The 19204-nt window shown below is 33.7% G+C and overlaps 1 protein-coding gene across 7 annotated transcripts in view; it reads left to right on the top strand.

The window, feature by feature from the left end:
* LOC134681043 (DNA replication ATP-dependent helicase/nuclease DNA2-like) overlaps positions 1-19204 on the top strand; it is a 194399-nt gene that overhangs the window by 46879 nt on the left and 128316 nt on the right. For all 7 annotated transcript variants that reach the window (XM_063540428.1, XM_063540430.1, XM_063540433.1 and 4 more), the window contains 2 exons: positions 2578-2736; positions 9101-9125. In XM_063540428.1, the coding sequence (XP_063396498.1) occupies positions 2578-2736; positions 9101-9125 (184 nt within the window). The remainder of the gene's footprint in view (positions 1-2577; positions 2737-9100; positions 9126-19204) is intronic.

The following is a 19204-nucleotide window of genomic DNA, read 5'->3' on the forward strand; positions in this document are numbered from 1 at the left end:
TAACCCGTGTCATGCCAACAACTGTTTTTAGAATAAATGTGTTTAGTTCCGACGCAAAGACCTTATCAGTGACTCAATATTAACGCCAAAATATGCAATCTTTAATGACTTGACAACAGTATCGTAATTATATCCCTTCTTAATAAGTCTATTCAAAGGTTTTGTAAGTTTATGAGGTGAATACTGACACCTTTGTGCTTTATAAAGAATATTTCCATAAAAAATTGGATGTGAAATACCTGAACGTATAAAAAGTCTGCATGTTGAGCTATATTTACGAATGATGTCTTTATACCGATGATAAAATTTAGTAAATGTTTTGACTAGTTTGTGATATCGAAAACCCTGGTGTAATAATTTTTCAGTAATACATAAATTTCTCTCGTTAAAATCTAAAACATTGTTACATACACGAGCGAATCGTACAAGTTGAGATATATAAACACCGTAAGATGGTGACAAGGGAACGTCACCATCTAAAAACGGATAATTAACGATAGGAAATGAAAAATCATCCCTTTTATCATAAATTTTAGTATTCAGCTTTCCGTTAGTGATATAGATATCAAGATCGAGGAAAGGGCAGTGGTCATTGTTAGTATTAGCTTTATTTAAAGTAAGTTCACCAGGATAAATTTCATTAATATACATACTGAAGTCGTCATTATTGAGAGCCAAAATATCATCCAAATATCTAAAAGTATTATTAAATTTGTTTATCAGATGTTGTTTTGATGGGTCTTTGCTTATTTTTGTCATAAATTGTAACTCGTAACAATACAAAAAGAGGTCCGCAATAAGTGGTGCACAGTTAGTCCCCATTGGAATTCCGATAATCTGACGATATACGGAATCCCCAAAGCGAACAAAAATGTTATCTAGTAAAAATTCCAGGGCATATATAGTATCAAAGCATGTCCAATTAACATAGTTTTTTTGTTTATTGCTACTAAAAAATGACCTAAAAGAGTTTGAACATATATATTCACATTCTGATTTTTTGAATGCCCATTTAATTAGGTGTGTGAATTTTTTCTTAATGAGAATGTGAGGCAATGTGGTATACAGGGTAGAAAAATCAAAACTTTGAACAGATTCAAAATCACCAATATAAGCATGCAATTTATCAAGTACTTCCAACGAGTTCTTGACACTCCAAAAGTAATTTATTCCACTATTTTCGAAGGCCTTATTTGAACAATTTATTATAAGGTTTTTAATTGTACCAAGTGTGCTGGTAAGAATAATAGACAATTTAGTAGTTGAACAATGGCTTGATGACGAAATAAATCTATATTTGTAAGGGGTTTTATGTAGCTTCGGAAGCCAATACATAGTTGGGACTTTCATTGTATTTGGCTCTGCTTGTAAAGCGGTGGCTAAAAGTTTATGTTTGTTACAGATTTCGTTTTCTGAAAATGGAGTCAGTTGGAATGTTGGTGAATTTGTGATTTCCTTTTTCAGAACCTCAATGTAAAATTTACGTCAAACAATAATAATATTATTAGCAGCTTTATCGGCCGGGACAAAAACAAATTCCTTGGTTAGTTCTTTTAGTTTATGTTTGATACGAGAAATAGGTTTATTGTGGTTATTGTTAATAGTAAAATATTCTTTAAAATGTTGAATACGTATATCAACTATATTCATTACTGAATTAAAAAAAGAGTCCAAAGATTTTTTGTCAGCTTTTTCCCGTTTTATCCATTTCATACAGTAAGTATGGAGTGAGTCGTGGATGATATTACGACACTCATTCCAATTAATAATTGACGGGGGACGATATTTAGGTCCTTTACTGAGAAATGATTTTAACTCTCGGTCTTGAACGATGTTAAGATCTCCTGTTATAACATGGGAAATGGGTCCATAAATATATTCGGAATTACTGCAATTACATGAAGTAGGTGTATTTTCACTGATATTAACATCTTTACACAATTGACTATAATTAAACACAAATTTCCGGGTAGATTTCTTGTAAATATAACAAATAAGAGGTAGTTCAGTATTGTCAAAATATCCAGGAATTTGTTCTTTAACAGAATGGTCGTTAAATATACCGGCAATATTTACAAAATCAAAGCCTTTATTGACATACTTAATTTTAATAAAATGTTTTTTATGATCTTCAGGGCGATCAATTTTGGGAAATAATTTAGAATAACAATATGCCATAATAATTTGAACAATTTCATACTTAGGACTGCTATATGAAATTGTGTTGCAATCCTCCAAAATTTTATTTAACTTATTAACCGGTAACGAACAGAGTTTTGTTAACAGATAATGTCTGCCGTTGTTTTTTGAAATAGAAATTAGGTCCGAAATATTGGTATGATTGGCCCGAAATTTTCTTTGATTGCGATTTGTTCTACAACCGTGAGAACGGTTTTTACGAACAGTTTTAGAAACAATATCCAAAATGTTAACGGAATTGGTTCTAGATATATTAAACATGAACAGTTACAATGTATAACAAACAAAGCTTCTGAATATTGATAAAGACATTTTCAAACATCCTGAGGATCATTTGGTAAAATAAAAATTTAAATTGTCTTTATTTTTTACTTTTAGGGCAGATACACATGTTTCTGAAAATGATATTGTGAATATTGTTGGAAGTTTTGATGGAGACACCTATCATATCACAGACAATAATGGACTAATTGTTGTAAACCCTGATCTACTTCTATCAGGTACAACAGTTGTATCAAGTGTCTTTTGTATGAGAAAGTAAGTAGTGTTTTGTCAACAATTGTTAACTTTTGCTGATGTCAGTTTGATAGGAACTACTTGTGAGAGTTTAAGGATATTTTCTATAAAGTTGCATTACTATCAGTACAAATCAGTTTGATGAATATTTCATGCCCCCTAGTTCATTTTCTATTGACTTTGAATTAATAAGCAATTTTTAGTTTAACCCTTTCGCGGCGAGTGTATCCATGAGGATACACAATACACAGGGCGGATGTATCCTTGAGGATACAGGGTGCGCAGGGCGAGTGTATCTTTCAGGATACATAAATGTTGTCCCAACAAAAGCGGCAATTTTCCGCTATTTACCGTTCTATACAGTTGAAATCAATGTTTCAATTAAAATCTACGTTTCTGAGGGTATTATTTCAGTTCTTCAGGACGTTAAGCAACCAACAATCAATCAATCAGTTCTTCAACAGCATTAAAAACATCGTGAAAGGTAAATAAATCAAATCGGAAAATTTTATTTTCTAAAATTAGAACCGGAAACACGTTTTGAGGTCATGTGGGGTTTCAAAATGGCTTCTCTCGATAACGAAGAGTGGTAGTACAGCTGTTTTCTGTGTTTTGATGAGGCCCTTTATAATTCTTAGGTAGTTTTAACTATATAATAAAAATAAATGGTTCAATATATCTTAAATACATATGATGGCGATCTTTTTAAAGCCTTTGATTCCCCCACAAATCGGAACTAGACAAGTAAGTTTTTTCGTGTTCATGGCTTTGCTACAAAATCAATTCTCGATTTCGAGGGAACAGAGATATGGCTTTGAAAGGCTGGTACTCGAGTGACACATACACTTTGATTGAGTATCGGGTGAAATAAGCGGATAGGGCTCTGAATGTACGGGAGAACAACGCACAAAATTGAAAGTAGTTTAGGAAGTGAAACTTCGTCTGCTAGTATTGCAGTGTGAAAATGTTGACGAAACTAAAATTTGCAGGTTCAGTAAAACTGATTTAATTAATGCCGGACAAGAGGTCTTACTTTATGGGGAAAGGTTATAGTGAGGGCTATAGTGAGTCAAATATAAATGAGAAAGCCAAAGGCAAAGGGGAGCAGGAGGTTAATATTAATTGGTGAGGAGATGGTGGTCTTTGGTGGCACAACCAATGAGATTAGTAGTGTTGAAAAAGGTCTACACATATATTTGCTCCTTGTGGGAATACTGGGCTAAGTCATGTCATGGGTGCTGAAAAGGAGGTGTCAGATCATTTCAGGCAACTTTATATGGACAATCCTTTTCTTGAAAGCATTCTAAATTATCAAAACTGATAACTTTAAGCTTTCCCCTGATTTTTATAGGTGCTGTTATGACACTATCCTAAATAAGGGGGAAAGGTTGAGCGCTCACAAAAACGTTTAACCCCTGGCACAATCATTATGTGCCTGTCCCAAGTCAGGAGCATGTAGTTCACTGGTTGTTGTTGGTTCATTTCTGTCATTTTTCTTTCCGATTAATTGTTTTCTAATCAAGTACATGTAGCTATATATATAGACAGTTAGTTTTCTTAGTCGAATTGTTTCATATTTCCCATGTCTGGCGGGCCTTTTATAGCTGACTTTACATTATGTTTTTTTTCTCATTGATGAAGGCTATAATTGGTTGCCTTTAATTGCTTTCATCCACTGTATTTGAACTTTGTTGGATAGTTGTCTTATTGGCAGTCATACCTCATCTCTTTATTTTCATATTCACTACAAAGGCAAAGGCCAAATGACAATAAAAATGCCTTGGAGCTACAAATCAGAAATGAAAGCATTTCTTGGTCTTGCATACCATTTACTAAGTTATGTTGGTTAACAGATCCAATAATGGTCACCTCAATATTTTCTTATACAATGATTAGGGACAGGTATACCCATATTTTATGGTACCTTCATTTCTCTAACCATCATGGTAAATGAAACTTGATTATGTGAACCAAAATGTTGATCCTTTCTGTAATATTAAACCTGTTGTTTCATTAGTTGAAACACTAAAGATCAAAACAAATGTCTTGTTAAATATAATATATATATTGGTCAAGTTAAATGTGTAATAAATGTTTGCCAGTTTGCAAGATAAGAGGTTAAACTACCTCTTTGCCATTGTTGACTACAGTACACTTTGAACAGGGGTGGCTGACCAATACATCTATTATTATTGTTATTATCAAAAAACCTTGCAATGGCTCAAAAAAGTATGTTTCATTTTACTTGGGATAGTTAAATTTGTACTGCCTACATAATTATTATTTACCATTCATCCAACCTAAAATTTCTTCAGTTGTCTTGTTTGCTGGTAAAAAGGATTGATAATTATATATTTTGTGCTTGGGTAAGCAGGTGAAGGCCATTGCTAGACATAAGTTCACACACATGCCTTCAAACTGGAACAATAAAGAGAAAAGTCAAGTTTGCTGTATTTAATTTGTTCTTGTTGTTTGTTAAAATTGTATTGTTGAAAGTTCATAATTTAGTTATCAAATTCTCTTAGTTAATTGTAATACTGATTATATAAATGGAAAGATATTGATTTATTTAAAAAAAATCTAAAGTTTTGTGACTTAATATGGGAAACATGGGAAAAATTAAACTGCACTGAATTATCAAGAAAGGATGAAACATATGACAGATATGTGTACATATGTAATGAGAGTAGAAATTCATTGTGTAAGTGATTATTCTTCACATGATTACAATGTATTATATATATGATATTTATTCTAAAGTATCTATCAAAATTAAAATAGTAATTTAATATATTGTATATACTCAGTGATTAAAGGCTTTTCAAATTACACAATCAGAAAATCTAGAACAAAGCTGTTGCATATTGGTAATAGAGGAAGATGAAAAAAAACACCAAACCTTTGAAAAAAAGACCAACTACAAAAGTACTTGTATATATTATAATGGTTGACCCTGGTTAATTAATTAATCTATTTTGTTTTATCTACTTATAAAAAGATGATCATTACCAACTTTATTCTGCTTTTTTATTTTTCTAAAATAGGCAGCATGGACTAATTGAACCAGAGACGTAATACTATATGTCTGATTGAACCAAAAAAAATTTTTTTTTAGCAGATTTTTTTTATTTTTTTTTATAAAGTATTGTAATGTTTACCAGGGAAAATGAAACAACAAACATATCTTGTTTGTTTAATAACACTCTTTAATACCAGTGTTTACAATATCAACAACGTATCCGTAGTATCCGACTGTATTTGATCGTTAAGGATGATCTATCACTTTGAAACCGAGTAGTCGTTCTTCGATTGACAGAGTTGTCTTTTCATCAATACAAATGGCAGTCGGAAACGAAAAGTCAAACTGTCAATTTATGAGAGATAAAAAGCTTCGGTTTTGCTATAGACGATGTTTAAATGACAAAAACGAGTGATAAGATAAATAAGAGGACTCGGTAATAATTATTTGCTGAATATTATCCGTTTAAACACATTTTTAACGTAAACAAGTGCATCCGAATGTCTACATTTTGGCAACATTGAGCTAACAAGGTAACAAAAACCGATCTTTCAAGCATTGTAAAGACATTATTCTTTGTTTTAATTTTAATTCACTAGGAAAATCTTTTACAGAGCAACCTTTTGAACTTCTGTATCAGTTGTTTAGGCGATCTGAGACTGCGTTCTCGAGTTAGAGCGCGTTTTTCAATTTGCAACTTTTCTTGAAGCACTGGTCACAAAATTAATTCAGGCTGGGGAATCTGAGCGTGCAAAGGATTAGGGGCAATAAGGCCCTTATTTGGCCAAAAAAATACTGCAAATTTAAAAGTTATCATACATGTTTTTAAATTACTGAAAACTTGACTAAGATACAAGGTGCTTAGAAAAACAAAACAAATTTGACATCAAACAAGTAACCATGGCAAAGAATCATTATCTAATTTGCATATTTTGTTAAATTTTGTGATTTTCCTTGTTTTTTCATCAAATTTTAAGTATATTTTAGATTGAAAAAGTATGTGCGCACCCAAGAAACAACTTTATATTTGGTGAGATTATGCCAATAGTTATAATAAAGCTTCTGTTAAATTATTTTGTTGTTTCTCGGGTGCGCAGGATGTTTCCTCGACGGAAATAATGATAGAAAACTGCATTAATTCTGTATTTTTCATTGTTTTTGTGAAAACAATACATATTATGACGTAATAGTGACGTCATCAGATAAAAATCTTTCTCTTTTTAATTTATATTTTTTTACCCTATGCATTTCTACACATTATGTGCCAATTTGAAATGGTTATCAAATATTTTATTTTCTTGGGCCAAAACTAGGAATTAATGCCCCTACTCCTTTGCCTCGGCCACAGAAACCCGCGGAAAAAATAAATTCAGTAGTGGAAGTGTTAAATTTGTATGCCCCACCTACAATAGCAGAGGGGCATTATGTTTTCTGGTCTGTGCGTCCGTTTGTTTGTTCGTTAGTCCATTCGTTCTTCCGTCTGTCCCACTTCAGGTAAAAGTTTTGGGTCAAAGAAGTTTTTATACGCCCGTCAAAATTTTGACAGGACGTATTATGGTATACACATGTCCGTTGTCCGTCCGTCCGTCTGTCTGTCCGTCTGTCCAGCGTTAACATGTCGCACCGTAACTTGAGAATGACTTATCCAAATTTCATGAAACTTAATATAGTTGTTTCTTGTTTGTTATATTAATCTTAAAATCTGCATACTTTTTGGTGATGATTCAAAATTTTTCATTTTTGAGTTATCAAGTATTTTGTAAAAAAAGGGGGAGGTTTTTTTTCATGTTGTGCAGTATCTCAAAAATAATTTATCGATTATTGCTTTTAACTTTACACACTTCTTTGTTATATTAATCTAACGATCTGAAAACTTTTTGGTTTTGATTCAAAATTTTATTTTAGTGATATTTATTTTTTGTAAAAAAAAACAGGGTTGGGGGTTTCACATGTCCCGCCGTGTCTCAAAAACAATTGATGGTTATTGCTTTAAACTTTCTCAGAAACTATTTATGATTATTGCATAAAACTTTCACACAAGACGTAGGGCGTATCATGAGCTCATGGCGCAGCTGTTTATTAAAAAGTAGTTGCCCTTCAAAGATAGAGAGATAATAAACAGAATAAACAAATGCTGTTCTTGTCTTCAATGATGAAGAGTTTACTTTGTTAAATGTGCACATATACCAAGGTGAGCAACACAGGCTTTTGATTTCTAATAGAATGAAGACAGAACAATAAAAAAATATCATGTCCATTAAAATACACCCACTTGAAGTCTTAAAAAAAGTTAAATCAAATGTTTAAAGCCCTTTCTAGCCTGGAAATTATCTGCTTCCTAATTATGGCTGTTCTTTGTTTAATGATAATAGATGCTTTCTCGTCTGTCCCTAATCTAGCTTTGCAGTCTTTTATTGCAAATAGGTGATGAAGTGGCTCTGGACTTGTACATCCCGTCATTGTGTTATTGTTCTATAATAAATCTTGTCTTTTGTTTTTCACAGATTGTTCCACTATACAGTTCAGGGGCGCTTAGCGGCCCTACAATCAGCCCTATGGCCACAAAAATGCTATTGTACTGACTCGTGTGTTTCAGAACTTTTGGTATAAGGCAAATTTGTGAAAATTTATGCCCACATGTGCTGCTAAGAAATTGTCAGTGCATCTACTAGGGCCATTTAATGAGCTGACCTTAGAACTATTTTTCTTTTTGATTGCCATTTGCCACAGTCCTGAGTTGTGTAGCATAGATCAATTGATCTTGTGTCCCATTGTTTGTTCACATATTGAGCTACTGTCGCTTTTGATCAAAACATTTTGCCTCTGTATCTTGGGTAGAAATTATCGTACTGTGCAATGGACTGCCTCTAACTCTAAAAGATTGATGTTCAACAATTTTTGGGTTTCTGTTCATTTGCCTTGAAAAATCTGACCCTTCATGTGACCCCCAAAACCATCTGGGTCAATATCCCTTATGCGCCTCCAATATGCATTTCATTTGGGTATTTAATGATATGTATTGAACAGCTCTATGCTATTTCTTAGTCTTTTAATATTCTGTCTATCCTATATTGGTATCAATCACATATTACACTTTTGTTTCCTCCGTTCGTTTCAACAACATTTATGTCCATTATGAACCAAAGTGAACATAGAAAGAACTTAAAACATTAAGCCAGCATTCATTTCTGTTCATGGTTTTAGTAAGTATTATTCCAACATTTTTGCTTAAATGGGCTCTGATGTCTGTGTTGAAATGTCCACCTTGTAGTTTAAATTTTTGGCTAAAATGTCCTGCACCCAACTGGAAGATTGTACTGCCATATTACACTTGATTTAATCTAAATAAAAATATTTTTTTTTCAGAGGTGTTTTAAGCGAGAAATTCAAGGTAAATATGTGTCAGCTACTTAGATTATCATTGTATTTATGTCTTCTACAAACAAATTGTTTTCAGAAGTATTTCTTCAATTTAATTCTTAATTTATTTAAGAGGACTGTGATGATTTCTTTCCCTTGTTCCTTTACAACCTAGTCTTGTAGTGTTACATCTTTTAGCTCACCTGACCTGAAGTGACAATTTGAACTTTCCTCATCACTTGGGGTCCATGGTCTGTCATAGTCAGTCTTTGATAGTGAACTTTTACATCAACCGTCTTTGAAACTACTGGCCAAATTTAATCACAATCATCATTAAGGTAGCTAGTTGGGTCAATATCCTTAATTGATTTTCCATAGGCAATGGTAAAGTTTTTTCCTGTAGCTCAGACCATAATATTTTCGTGGTCAAAATGAGATTACTTTTTCTGTAAATCAATCCTTTCGTAGTGCAGCTCCTTTTGAAAGTAAAGGAACATAGAATAAAATCCCCTTTAGCACAATAAGTTCTTTGAAAATTTAATACTTTGAACACATTAAATAGCTCCATAGTTTTACACATTTATTCTATGTTCCTTTACTTTCCAAATTAACACAAATGATTACACTTAGTCACTTGTTAAATATAGAAAAATGTCCAATGTCACCACATCAAAATTTTTTGTTTACACAAAACTTTTGAGTTCCTCATCTTGAGGCGCATTAGGGATATTGACCCATAAAGAATCCATAGTTTTGATCTTCCCAATTATTCATATGACATGTGATCTTCATCTGTGTGACTTTTTGAATAAATCTGTGACTTTTTGTCCATTTCTGAAAAAATAAAAAAAAAACAAGGTATTAATTAAACTGGAAATCAACATCAAATTTAGAAAACCTGAATTACTTCTAACTGCTCAATTTCATTATCTCAGATTATTTTTTGAATTCGATGTTTCTATCATTTTTTCCTTTTCAGTTGATTTTTTCATATCAAATATAAATGAAGAAAACGTGGTATGATTGTTAATGAGACAACTCTTTACAAGAGACCAAATGACATAGAAATTAACAAATATAGGTCACTGTACGGCCTTCAACAATGAGCAAAGCCCATACCGCTTACCCGGTAGTTAGATATAAAAGGCCCTGAAATGACTATGTAAAACAATTCAAATGAGAAAACTAACAGCCTAATTTATGCACAAAAAATGAATGAAAACAAATATATAACGCAAACAAACTACAACCACTGAAATACAGGCTCTAACTTGGGACAGTCACATACATACATAAACCTATTTATTATGATTAAAAGACATATTGTGCATATAACTTACCTTAATAAATAAATTACAAACACTTGATAGTATGACACAACCTTTTCATATTATGTAAACATGAAAACTTGAGAACTAAGCTTATTCCATGCATCTGCTCCATTGTAAGGTTTCCCTCTTTATAAACCTGACACTAAGCTCTCCATAAATCATTTAAATATGATTAAGTTGATGTTAGTAATTTAGATGCAGACTCACCAGTACCATCATACCAAAACAATGTGATGGTTTCATTATTATGCTTCTGTATAATATTAGATGGTAAGATTCACACAATCAGACTATTTCATCATGTATTTTGCACTCAAGTGCCAATATATTTGACTACTGACATTAGTAGAATACCTGATAATTGATATTATACAATTATAGCCTTTGTATGAGGTCGATACTGTATACTTACTGACTGGGTATGAGTGGAATAGTAAGTTTATTGTCCCTAGGAGCAACTATTGTCCTGAGGCATAGCCAAGGTCAATAGTTGTATCTTTGATTTTTGTCAAGCCTGCAACTTAATTGTTTGAGAAAGCTTGACATAGGGATAGTGATCCAACGGTGGATACAGCTTTGGCAGCGGGGTTAGCTTACTCTCTGAAAAGCTTTATATTTTAGAAGGTGGAAGACCTGGATGCTTCATACTTTGTATATAGATGCCTCATGTTATGAAGTTTCCATCAGTCTCATGTCCAATGTCCTTGACCTCATTTTCATGGTTCAGTGACTACTTGAAAAAGTTTAAATTCTCTCTTATTATAAGTAATAGGATAACTATATTTGGTATGTACGTACCTTGCAAGGTCCTCATGCCTGTCAGACAGTTTTCACTTGACCTCGACCTCATTTCATGAACAAGGTAAAGTTTTGGTGGTGAAGTCTATATCTCAGATACTATAAGCAATAGGTCTAGTATACATTTAGTGTATAACAGGTGTCATCTGACCTTCATGGTTCATTGGTCAAAGTCAAGTTTTTATACGACCGCAAATTTTGAAAAAATTTTCGTCGTATATTGCTATCATGTTGCCGTCGTCGTCGTCTGAATACTTTTAGTTTTCGCACTCTAACTTTAGTAAAAGTGAATAGAAATCTATGAAATTTTAACACAAGGTTTATGACCATAAAAGGAAGGTTGGTATTGATTTTGGGAGTTTTGGTCCCAACATTTTAGGAATTAGGGGCCAAAAAGGGCCCAAATAAGCATTTTCTTGGTTTTCGCACTATAACTTTAGTTTAAGTTAATAGAAATCTATGAAATTTTGACACAAGGTTTATGACCACAAAAGAAAGGTTGGGATTGATTTTGGGAGTTTTGGTTTCAACAGTTTAGGAATTAGGGGCCAAAAAGGGCACAAATAAGCATTATTCTTGGTTTTCGCACAATAACTTTAGTTTAAGTAAATAGAAATCAATGAAATTTAAACACAATGTTTATGACCACAAAAGGAAGATTGGTATTGATTTTGGGAGTTTAGGTCCCAACAGTTTAGGAATTAGGGGCCAAAAAAGGACCCAAATAAGCATTTTTCTTGGTTTTCGCACCATGACGTTAGTATAAGTAAATAGAAATCTATGAAATTTAAACACAAGGTTTATGACCATAAAAGGAAGGTTGGTATTGATTTTGGGAGTTTTGGTCCCAACAGTTTAGGAAAAAGAGGCCCAAAGGGTCCAAAATTAAACTTAGTTTGATTTTGACAAAAAATGAATCAGTTGGGTTCTTTGATATGTTGAATCTAAAAATGTACTTAGATTCTTGATTATTGGCCCAGTTTTCAAGTTGGTCCAAATCTGGGTCCAAAATTAAACTTTATTTGATTACATCAAAAATTGAATAAATGGGGTTCTTTGATATGCCAAATCTAACTGTGTATGTAGAATCTTCATTTTTGGTCCCGTTTTCAAATTGGCCTACATTAAAGTTCAAAGGGTCCAAAATTAAACTTAGTTTGATTTTAACAAAAATTAAATTCTTGGGCCTCTTTAATATGCTGAATCTAAACATGTACTTAGATTTTTGATTATGGGCCCAGTTTTCAAGTTGGTCCAAATCAGGATCTAAAATTATTATATTAAGTATTGTGCAATAGCAAGTCTTTTCAATTGCACAGTATTGTGCAATGGCAAGAAATATCTAATTTCACATTATTGTGAAATAGCAAATTTTTTTTTTAATTAGAGCTATCTTTCTTTGTCTAGAATAGTAAGCAAGAAATATCTTATTGCAAGAATTTTTTTTAATTGGAGTTATCTTTCTTTGTCCAGAATCAACTTAAATCTTTGTTATATACAATATACAATGTATATTCACTTTTTACTACCAACTGATAAATTTAAATAATCTTTACCATTCAGTGATAACAAGCAGTTTTTTTTACATCTTAATATTTTATGATGTATTTAAATGAGTAGTTATTGTTGCAAACTCCATTAGAATATTTTAATTGAGATTAGTTTTGGAATAAGGGAAAGGGGGATGTGATTAAAAAATTGGGTTCAATTTTTCTCACTTGAAATTTCATAAATAAAAAGAAAATTTCTTCAAACATTTTTTTGAGAGGATTAATATTCAACAGCATAGTGAATTGCTCTAAGAGAAAACAAAAATTTTAAGTTCATTAGAACACATTCATTCTGTGTCAGAAACCTATGCTGTGTCAACTATTTAATCACAATCCAAATTTAGAGCTGAATCCAGCTTGAATGTTGTATCAATACTTGCCCTACCGTTCAGGGTTCAACCTCTGTGGTCGTATAAAGCTACGCCCTGCGGAGCATCTGGTTGAATTTTGTTCTATTTAAGCTCACCTGACCTGAAAGGTCAAGTGAGCTTTTCTCATCACTTGGCGTCCCTAGTCCATCATCCGTCGTTGTCCGTCACTGATCGCCGTCTGTTAACTTTTCTCCTCTGAAACTACTGGGCCAAATTTAACCAAACTAAGCCAAAATCATCATTGGGGTATCTAGTTTATAAAATGTGGCTAAAAATAGAACATAGGGGTAAAGCATTTGGAACAAATCTGACATGAAGTGAAATTGTCTATCTGCCTTTAAATTTTCTGACAAATCTAACAACCTGTTGTTGGGTTGCTGCCCCTGAATTAGTAATATTTTAGGAAATTTTTCAGATTTTGGTTATTATCTTGAATATTATTATAGATAGAGATAAACTGTAAACAGCAATAATGTTCAGCAAAATAAGATCTACAAATAAGTCACATAACCAAAAATTGTCAATTGACCTCTTAAGAAGTTATTGCCCTTTATAGTCATTTTCTCATCACTTGTCGTCCGTCCTCGTCCGTCGTTCATCCTCGTCCGTCGTTGTTAACTTTTACAAAAATCTTCTCTTCTGAAACTACTGGGCCAAATTAAACCAAGCTTGGCCACAATCAGTATTGGGGTATCTAGTTTTAAAAATGTGTGGCGTGACACGGCCAACCAACCAAGATGTAATTTTGTAGAGGTTGCCTTGCTCTCTTTTATTAGCCGCTTCTTCTGCTTGATCTGCTAAATTATCCATAAATATTCTCTTATCCGCTCTAACCAGGGTTTTGACATTGCAATGTATGTCACTTTAATCTTTGTATTTGTCTTTCAATCTTGGTGATTTGGTATCATTGACTCTCTTTTTTGCCTGCCTTCTGATATTAATCTGGTTACATGATGTTTCTGGTGTGATCCAACCATTTTATCTTTTGCTCATAGCCGATACATTCCTGGCTACATTTAGTGTATATATCTGATATCTCATTTCACTTCTCATCTAATGTTTCATTTTCATCTCTTACTGAATTTTCCAATACCTGGTACCGTATAGCGGGTTATTTTCGCGGGGTGCAAATTTTCGCTTATTTTCGCGGACATAACTAAATCGCCAAAATAAATTCCGCCAAATTAAAGGTGTACATACAAAGGTATTAATAAAAAATTTAAATCCGCCAAAATAATAACCGCTAAAATATTTCGTATACCTTGTTCAATGAAAACCGCGAAATTTTACACCCGCGAAAATAACCCGCTATACGGTATCTGTTCTGTAACTTTATGGCAAAATCTCTTTTAACCTTGATGTCCTCATGTTTATCAATAATAAAACGCTTCCTTGATGAAACTTTCTTTCCAGTTGCCCTGAGCTTAAGTTGAATGAGAGCTGTTATCAGTTGATGGTCAGATCCTACATTGGCTCTTCTCCTAACTTTCACATCTAATAATGACCTTCGTCCTTGTTCGGCGTTAACTTTTACAAAAATTTTCCTCTGAAACTACTGGTCCAAATTAAACCAAACTTGGCCACAATCATCATTAGAGTATCTAGTTTTAAAAATGTGTCCAGTGACCCGGCCAACCAACCAAGATGGCCGCCAAGGCTAAAAATAGAACACAGGGGTTTAAAATGCAGTTTTTAGCTAATAACTCAAAAACCAAAGCATTTAGAGCAAATCTGACTGGAGTAAAATTGATTATCAGGTCAAGATCTATCTGTTCTAAAATTTTCAGATGAATCTGACAATGGGTTGCTGCCCCTTAATTGGTAATTGTAAGGATTTTGATTGATTTTGGGGATGATGGTCCCAACCGATTAAGAATTAGGAGCTCAAAGGGGCCTAAAACAAGCTCTTCTAGTTTCAGGATAATAACTTGTGCAGAAGTATTTCAATTGCTCTGAAATCATACTGCAATGTTTAAAACCACAAGTAGAAGGTTTTGGTTCATTTCAGGGGTTGTGGAGCCATATTTTAGGAATTAAGGGCCAAAAAGGGGTCAAAACAAGCATTTTTCTAGTTTCAAGTCAATAACTTTGTGTAATTGTATGGATCTCTCTGAAATTGTACCACAATGTACCATATAACAAAGGGGAGGCTGGGATTAAGTTTTGGGTTAATTGCCCGAAATATGTAGGAATTCGGGGCCAAAAAAGGGCCAAAAATAAGCATGTTTCTAGTTTCAAACAATCTTGACAATAACTTGTGTTTAAGTGTATGGATCTCTCTGAAATTGTACTACAAGGTTCAATACTGCAACAGAAAGCATGGGATTGAGTTTAAGGGTTATTGCTCCAAGGGGGTTTCAGAAAGTTGGGGAGGGGGGATTTTTTTGTTTACCATTTTTTGAAGATCTTCCTTTTTTTTCAGAAATTTTCAAATTTCGAATTTTGAAAAGTTTCAAGAAGAAATCTTCAATTGCACAGTATTGTGCAATAGATTTGTAAGATCTTTGACCGCATCAATTTTGTGACAAAACTTATATTATGTCTAAAATTTGCTCACAATCCAAATTCAGACAGAATCAAGCTTGAATATTGTGACAAAATTTGCCCCAACTGTTCAGGGTTCAACCACTGGGGTAGTATAAAGCTGCGGAGCACCTGGTTGGTTATTATCTTGAATACTATTATAGATAGAGATAAATTGTAAACAGCAATAATGTTCAGCAAAGTAAGATCTACAAATAAGTCAACATGACCAAAAGGGTCATTTGACCCCTTAAGAGTTATTGCCCTTTATAGTCAATTTTTAACAAATTTTATGCCCCACCTACGAAAGTAGAGGGGCATTATGTTTTCTGGTGTGTGCCTCCGTTCGTATGTCCGTTCATCCGTCCGTCTGTGCATCCGTTCGTCCCGCTTCAGGTTAAAGTTTTTGGTCGAAGTAGTTTTGAATGAAGTTGAAGTCCAATCAATTTGAAACTTAGTACACATGTTCCCCATGATATGATCTTTCTAATTTTAATGCCAAATTATATTTTGACCCCAATTAAATGGTCCACTGAACATAGAAAATGATAGTGCGAAGTTCAGGTTAAAGTTTTTGGTCAAGGTAGTTTTTGATGGAGTTAAAGTTACATCAACTTGAAACTTAGTACACATGTTCCCTATGACATGATATTTCTAATTTTAATTCCAAATTAAAGTTCTGACCCCAATTTTCACAGTCCACTGAAAACAGAAAATGATAGTGCGAGTGGGGCATCCGTGTACTATGGACACATTATTTTTTTACAAAATGTTTTCCTCTGTACCTAAAGGGCCAAGTTCATTACAGATAGAGAAAATTGTAAGAAGCAAGAATGATCAGTAAATTATGATCTACAAACACATCACCATCACCAAAACACAATTTTGTTGTGAATCCATCTGTTTTCTTTGTTGAATATAAAAAAGAAGATGTGGTATGATTGCCAATGAGACAACTATCCACAAAAGACCAAAATGACACAAACATTAACAACTATAGGTCACCGTACCGCCTTCAACAATGAGCAAAGCCCATACCGCAGTCAGCTATAAAAGGCCCCGATAAGACAATGTAAAACAATTCAAACGAGAAAACTAAGGGCCTTATTTATATAAAAGAATGAACGACAAACAAATATGTAACACATAAACAAACGACAACCACTGAATTACAGGGATCTGACTTGGGACAGGCACATACATAAGTAATGTGGCGGGGTTAAACATGTTAGCGGGATCCCAACCCTCCCCTAACCTGGGACAGTGGTATAACAGTGCAACATAAGAACGAACTATAAAAATCAGTTGGAAAAGGCTTGACTTATCAGATAGACAAAAAATACTAGTGGATGTGGCCGGGTACTTATACATCCCAACACAAAAAGACACAATGAACAGATCTGAGAGTACTCGCAGTTATCTGACAGCTAGTTCAAAGCCACTAACAACTAATAAAAAAATCATGCCTCTAAGACTAAACACTCAATCCGAACACAACCAACATACTATGGATTTAGTGTAAAGACGTCATAGACAGCCAGAGAAAAACATGACCTTGTGCAATGCCAAGTTACAGGTATCGACAGATTGTAGATCCATGAAAATGTATATGTATATAACATACTAGTAATATTTAGTTAGCTTTTAATCTACTGATAACAAAATCAATATTTATACCAATAAAAGCAATATTCAATGATCTTATTACAGTGTTGAATAGGTAACCTTTTAGAATAAGTTTATTTGAATATTCACATAAACCAAGGTGAGCGACACAGGCTCTTTAGAGCCTCTAGTTTGATGATTATTGCCACTCCTTCATGATGTTGGTTATCATCTCGCCAAGAGTATACTACAGTAGCTCCTGAAGTTGTTGTCATCCTTCCAGATCCTGTCCATCTACTTTCACTAACGCCTATAAGATGTATTTGTACTGCTGCATTTCTGAGGTTATTTGGGCCAAATTTCCTGCTGCATACATTGTTCTGACATTCAAAATAAACAATTCTGGTTTTAGTTTTTGCCAGGTTATGTAAAGGGTCTGCGTTATTCTGTTTGTAGTTTCCTTTCGGCTTTCACTACCTACATTCATCCTTGCTCCACTGTTGGTGTGTTGGAGTCTCTTCCACATCTTGTTATTTTCTTCGTTGCTGTTTCTGTAACATGTGTTTTTAGCTCACCTGGCCTAAAGGGCCAAGTGAGCTTTTCCCCTCACTTTGCAACCATCGTCTGTCGTCTGTCCTCCGTCGTCGTTAACTTTTACAAAAATCTTCTCCTCTGCAACTACTTGGACAAAGTAAATCAAACTTGGCCACAACTATCATTGGGGTATCTAGTTTAAAAAATGTGTCTGGTGACCCGGCCAACCAACCAAGATGGCCTCCATGGCTCAAAATAGAACATACAGGTAAAATGCAGTTTTTGGCCTATAACTCAAAGACCAAAGCATTCAGAGCAAATATGATGGGGTAAAATTGTTTATCAGGTCAAGCTCTATCTGCCCTGAAATTATCACATGAATCGGACAACCTGTTGTTGGGTTGCTGCCCCTGAATTGGTAATTTTTAGCTCAACTGACCCAAAGGGCCAAGTGAGCTTTTCTCATGACTTAGCGTCCGGCGTCGTCCGTCGTCCTGCGTCCGTCGTTACAAAAATCTTCTCCTCTGAAACAACTTGGCCAAATTAAACCAAACTTGGCCACAACTATCATTGGGGTATCTAGTTTAAAAAATGTGTGGCGTGACCCAACCAAGATGGCCACCACAGCTAAAAATAGAACATAGGGGCAAAACACAGTTTTTGGCTTATAACTAAAAAACCAAAGCATTTAGAGCAAATCTGACAGTGGTAAAATTGTTTATCAAGTAAAATAAATCTGCCCTGAAATTTTCAGATGAATCAGACAACCTGTTGTTGGGTTGCTGCCCCTGAACTGGTAATTTTAAGGAAATTTTGCTGTTTTCAGTTATTATCTTGAATATTATTATAGATAGAGATAAACTTTAAATACAATAAATGTTGGCAAAGTAAGATCTATAGATAAGTCACCATGACCAAAATTGTCAGTTGACCCCTGTATGAGTTATTGCCAAGTTTTAACCATTTTTTCGTAAATCTTAGAAATCTTTTACAAAAATCTTCTCTGAAACTACCAGGCCAAGTTAATTATAGATAGAGATAATTGTAAGCAGCTAGAATGTTCAGTAAAGTAAGATAAACAAACACATCACCATCACAAAACACAATTTTGTCATGAATCCATCTACGTCCTTTGTTTAATATTCACAAAAACTAAGGTGAGCGACACAGGCTCTTTAGAGCCTCTAGTTAAGATTTTGCTGCTTTTGGTTATTATCTTGAATATTATTATAGATAGAGATCTAGATAAACTGTAAACAGCAATAATGTTCAGCAAAATAAGATTTACAAATAAGTCAACATGACATAAATGGTCATTTACCCCCTAAGGAGTTATTGTCCTTCATAGTCAATTTTTAACAATTTTTCAGAAATTTGTAAATTTTCACTTACATTTTC

Source organism: Mytilus trossulus, chromosome 8, assembly GCF_036588685.1.
Source record: "Mytilus trossulus isolate FHL-02 chromosome 8, PNRI_Mtr1.1.1.hap1, whole genome shotgun sequence".
Lineage (NCBI taxonomy): Eukaryota > Metazoa > Mollusca > Bivalvia > Mytilida > Mytilidae > Mytilus > Mytilus trossulus.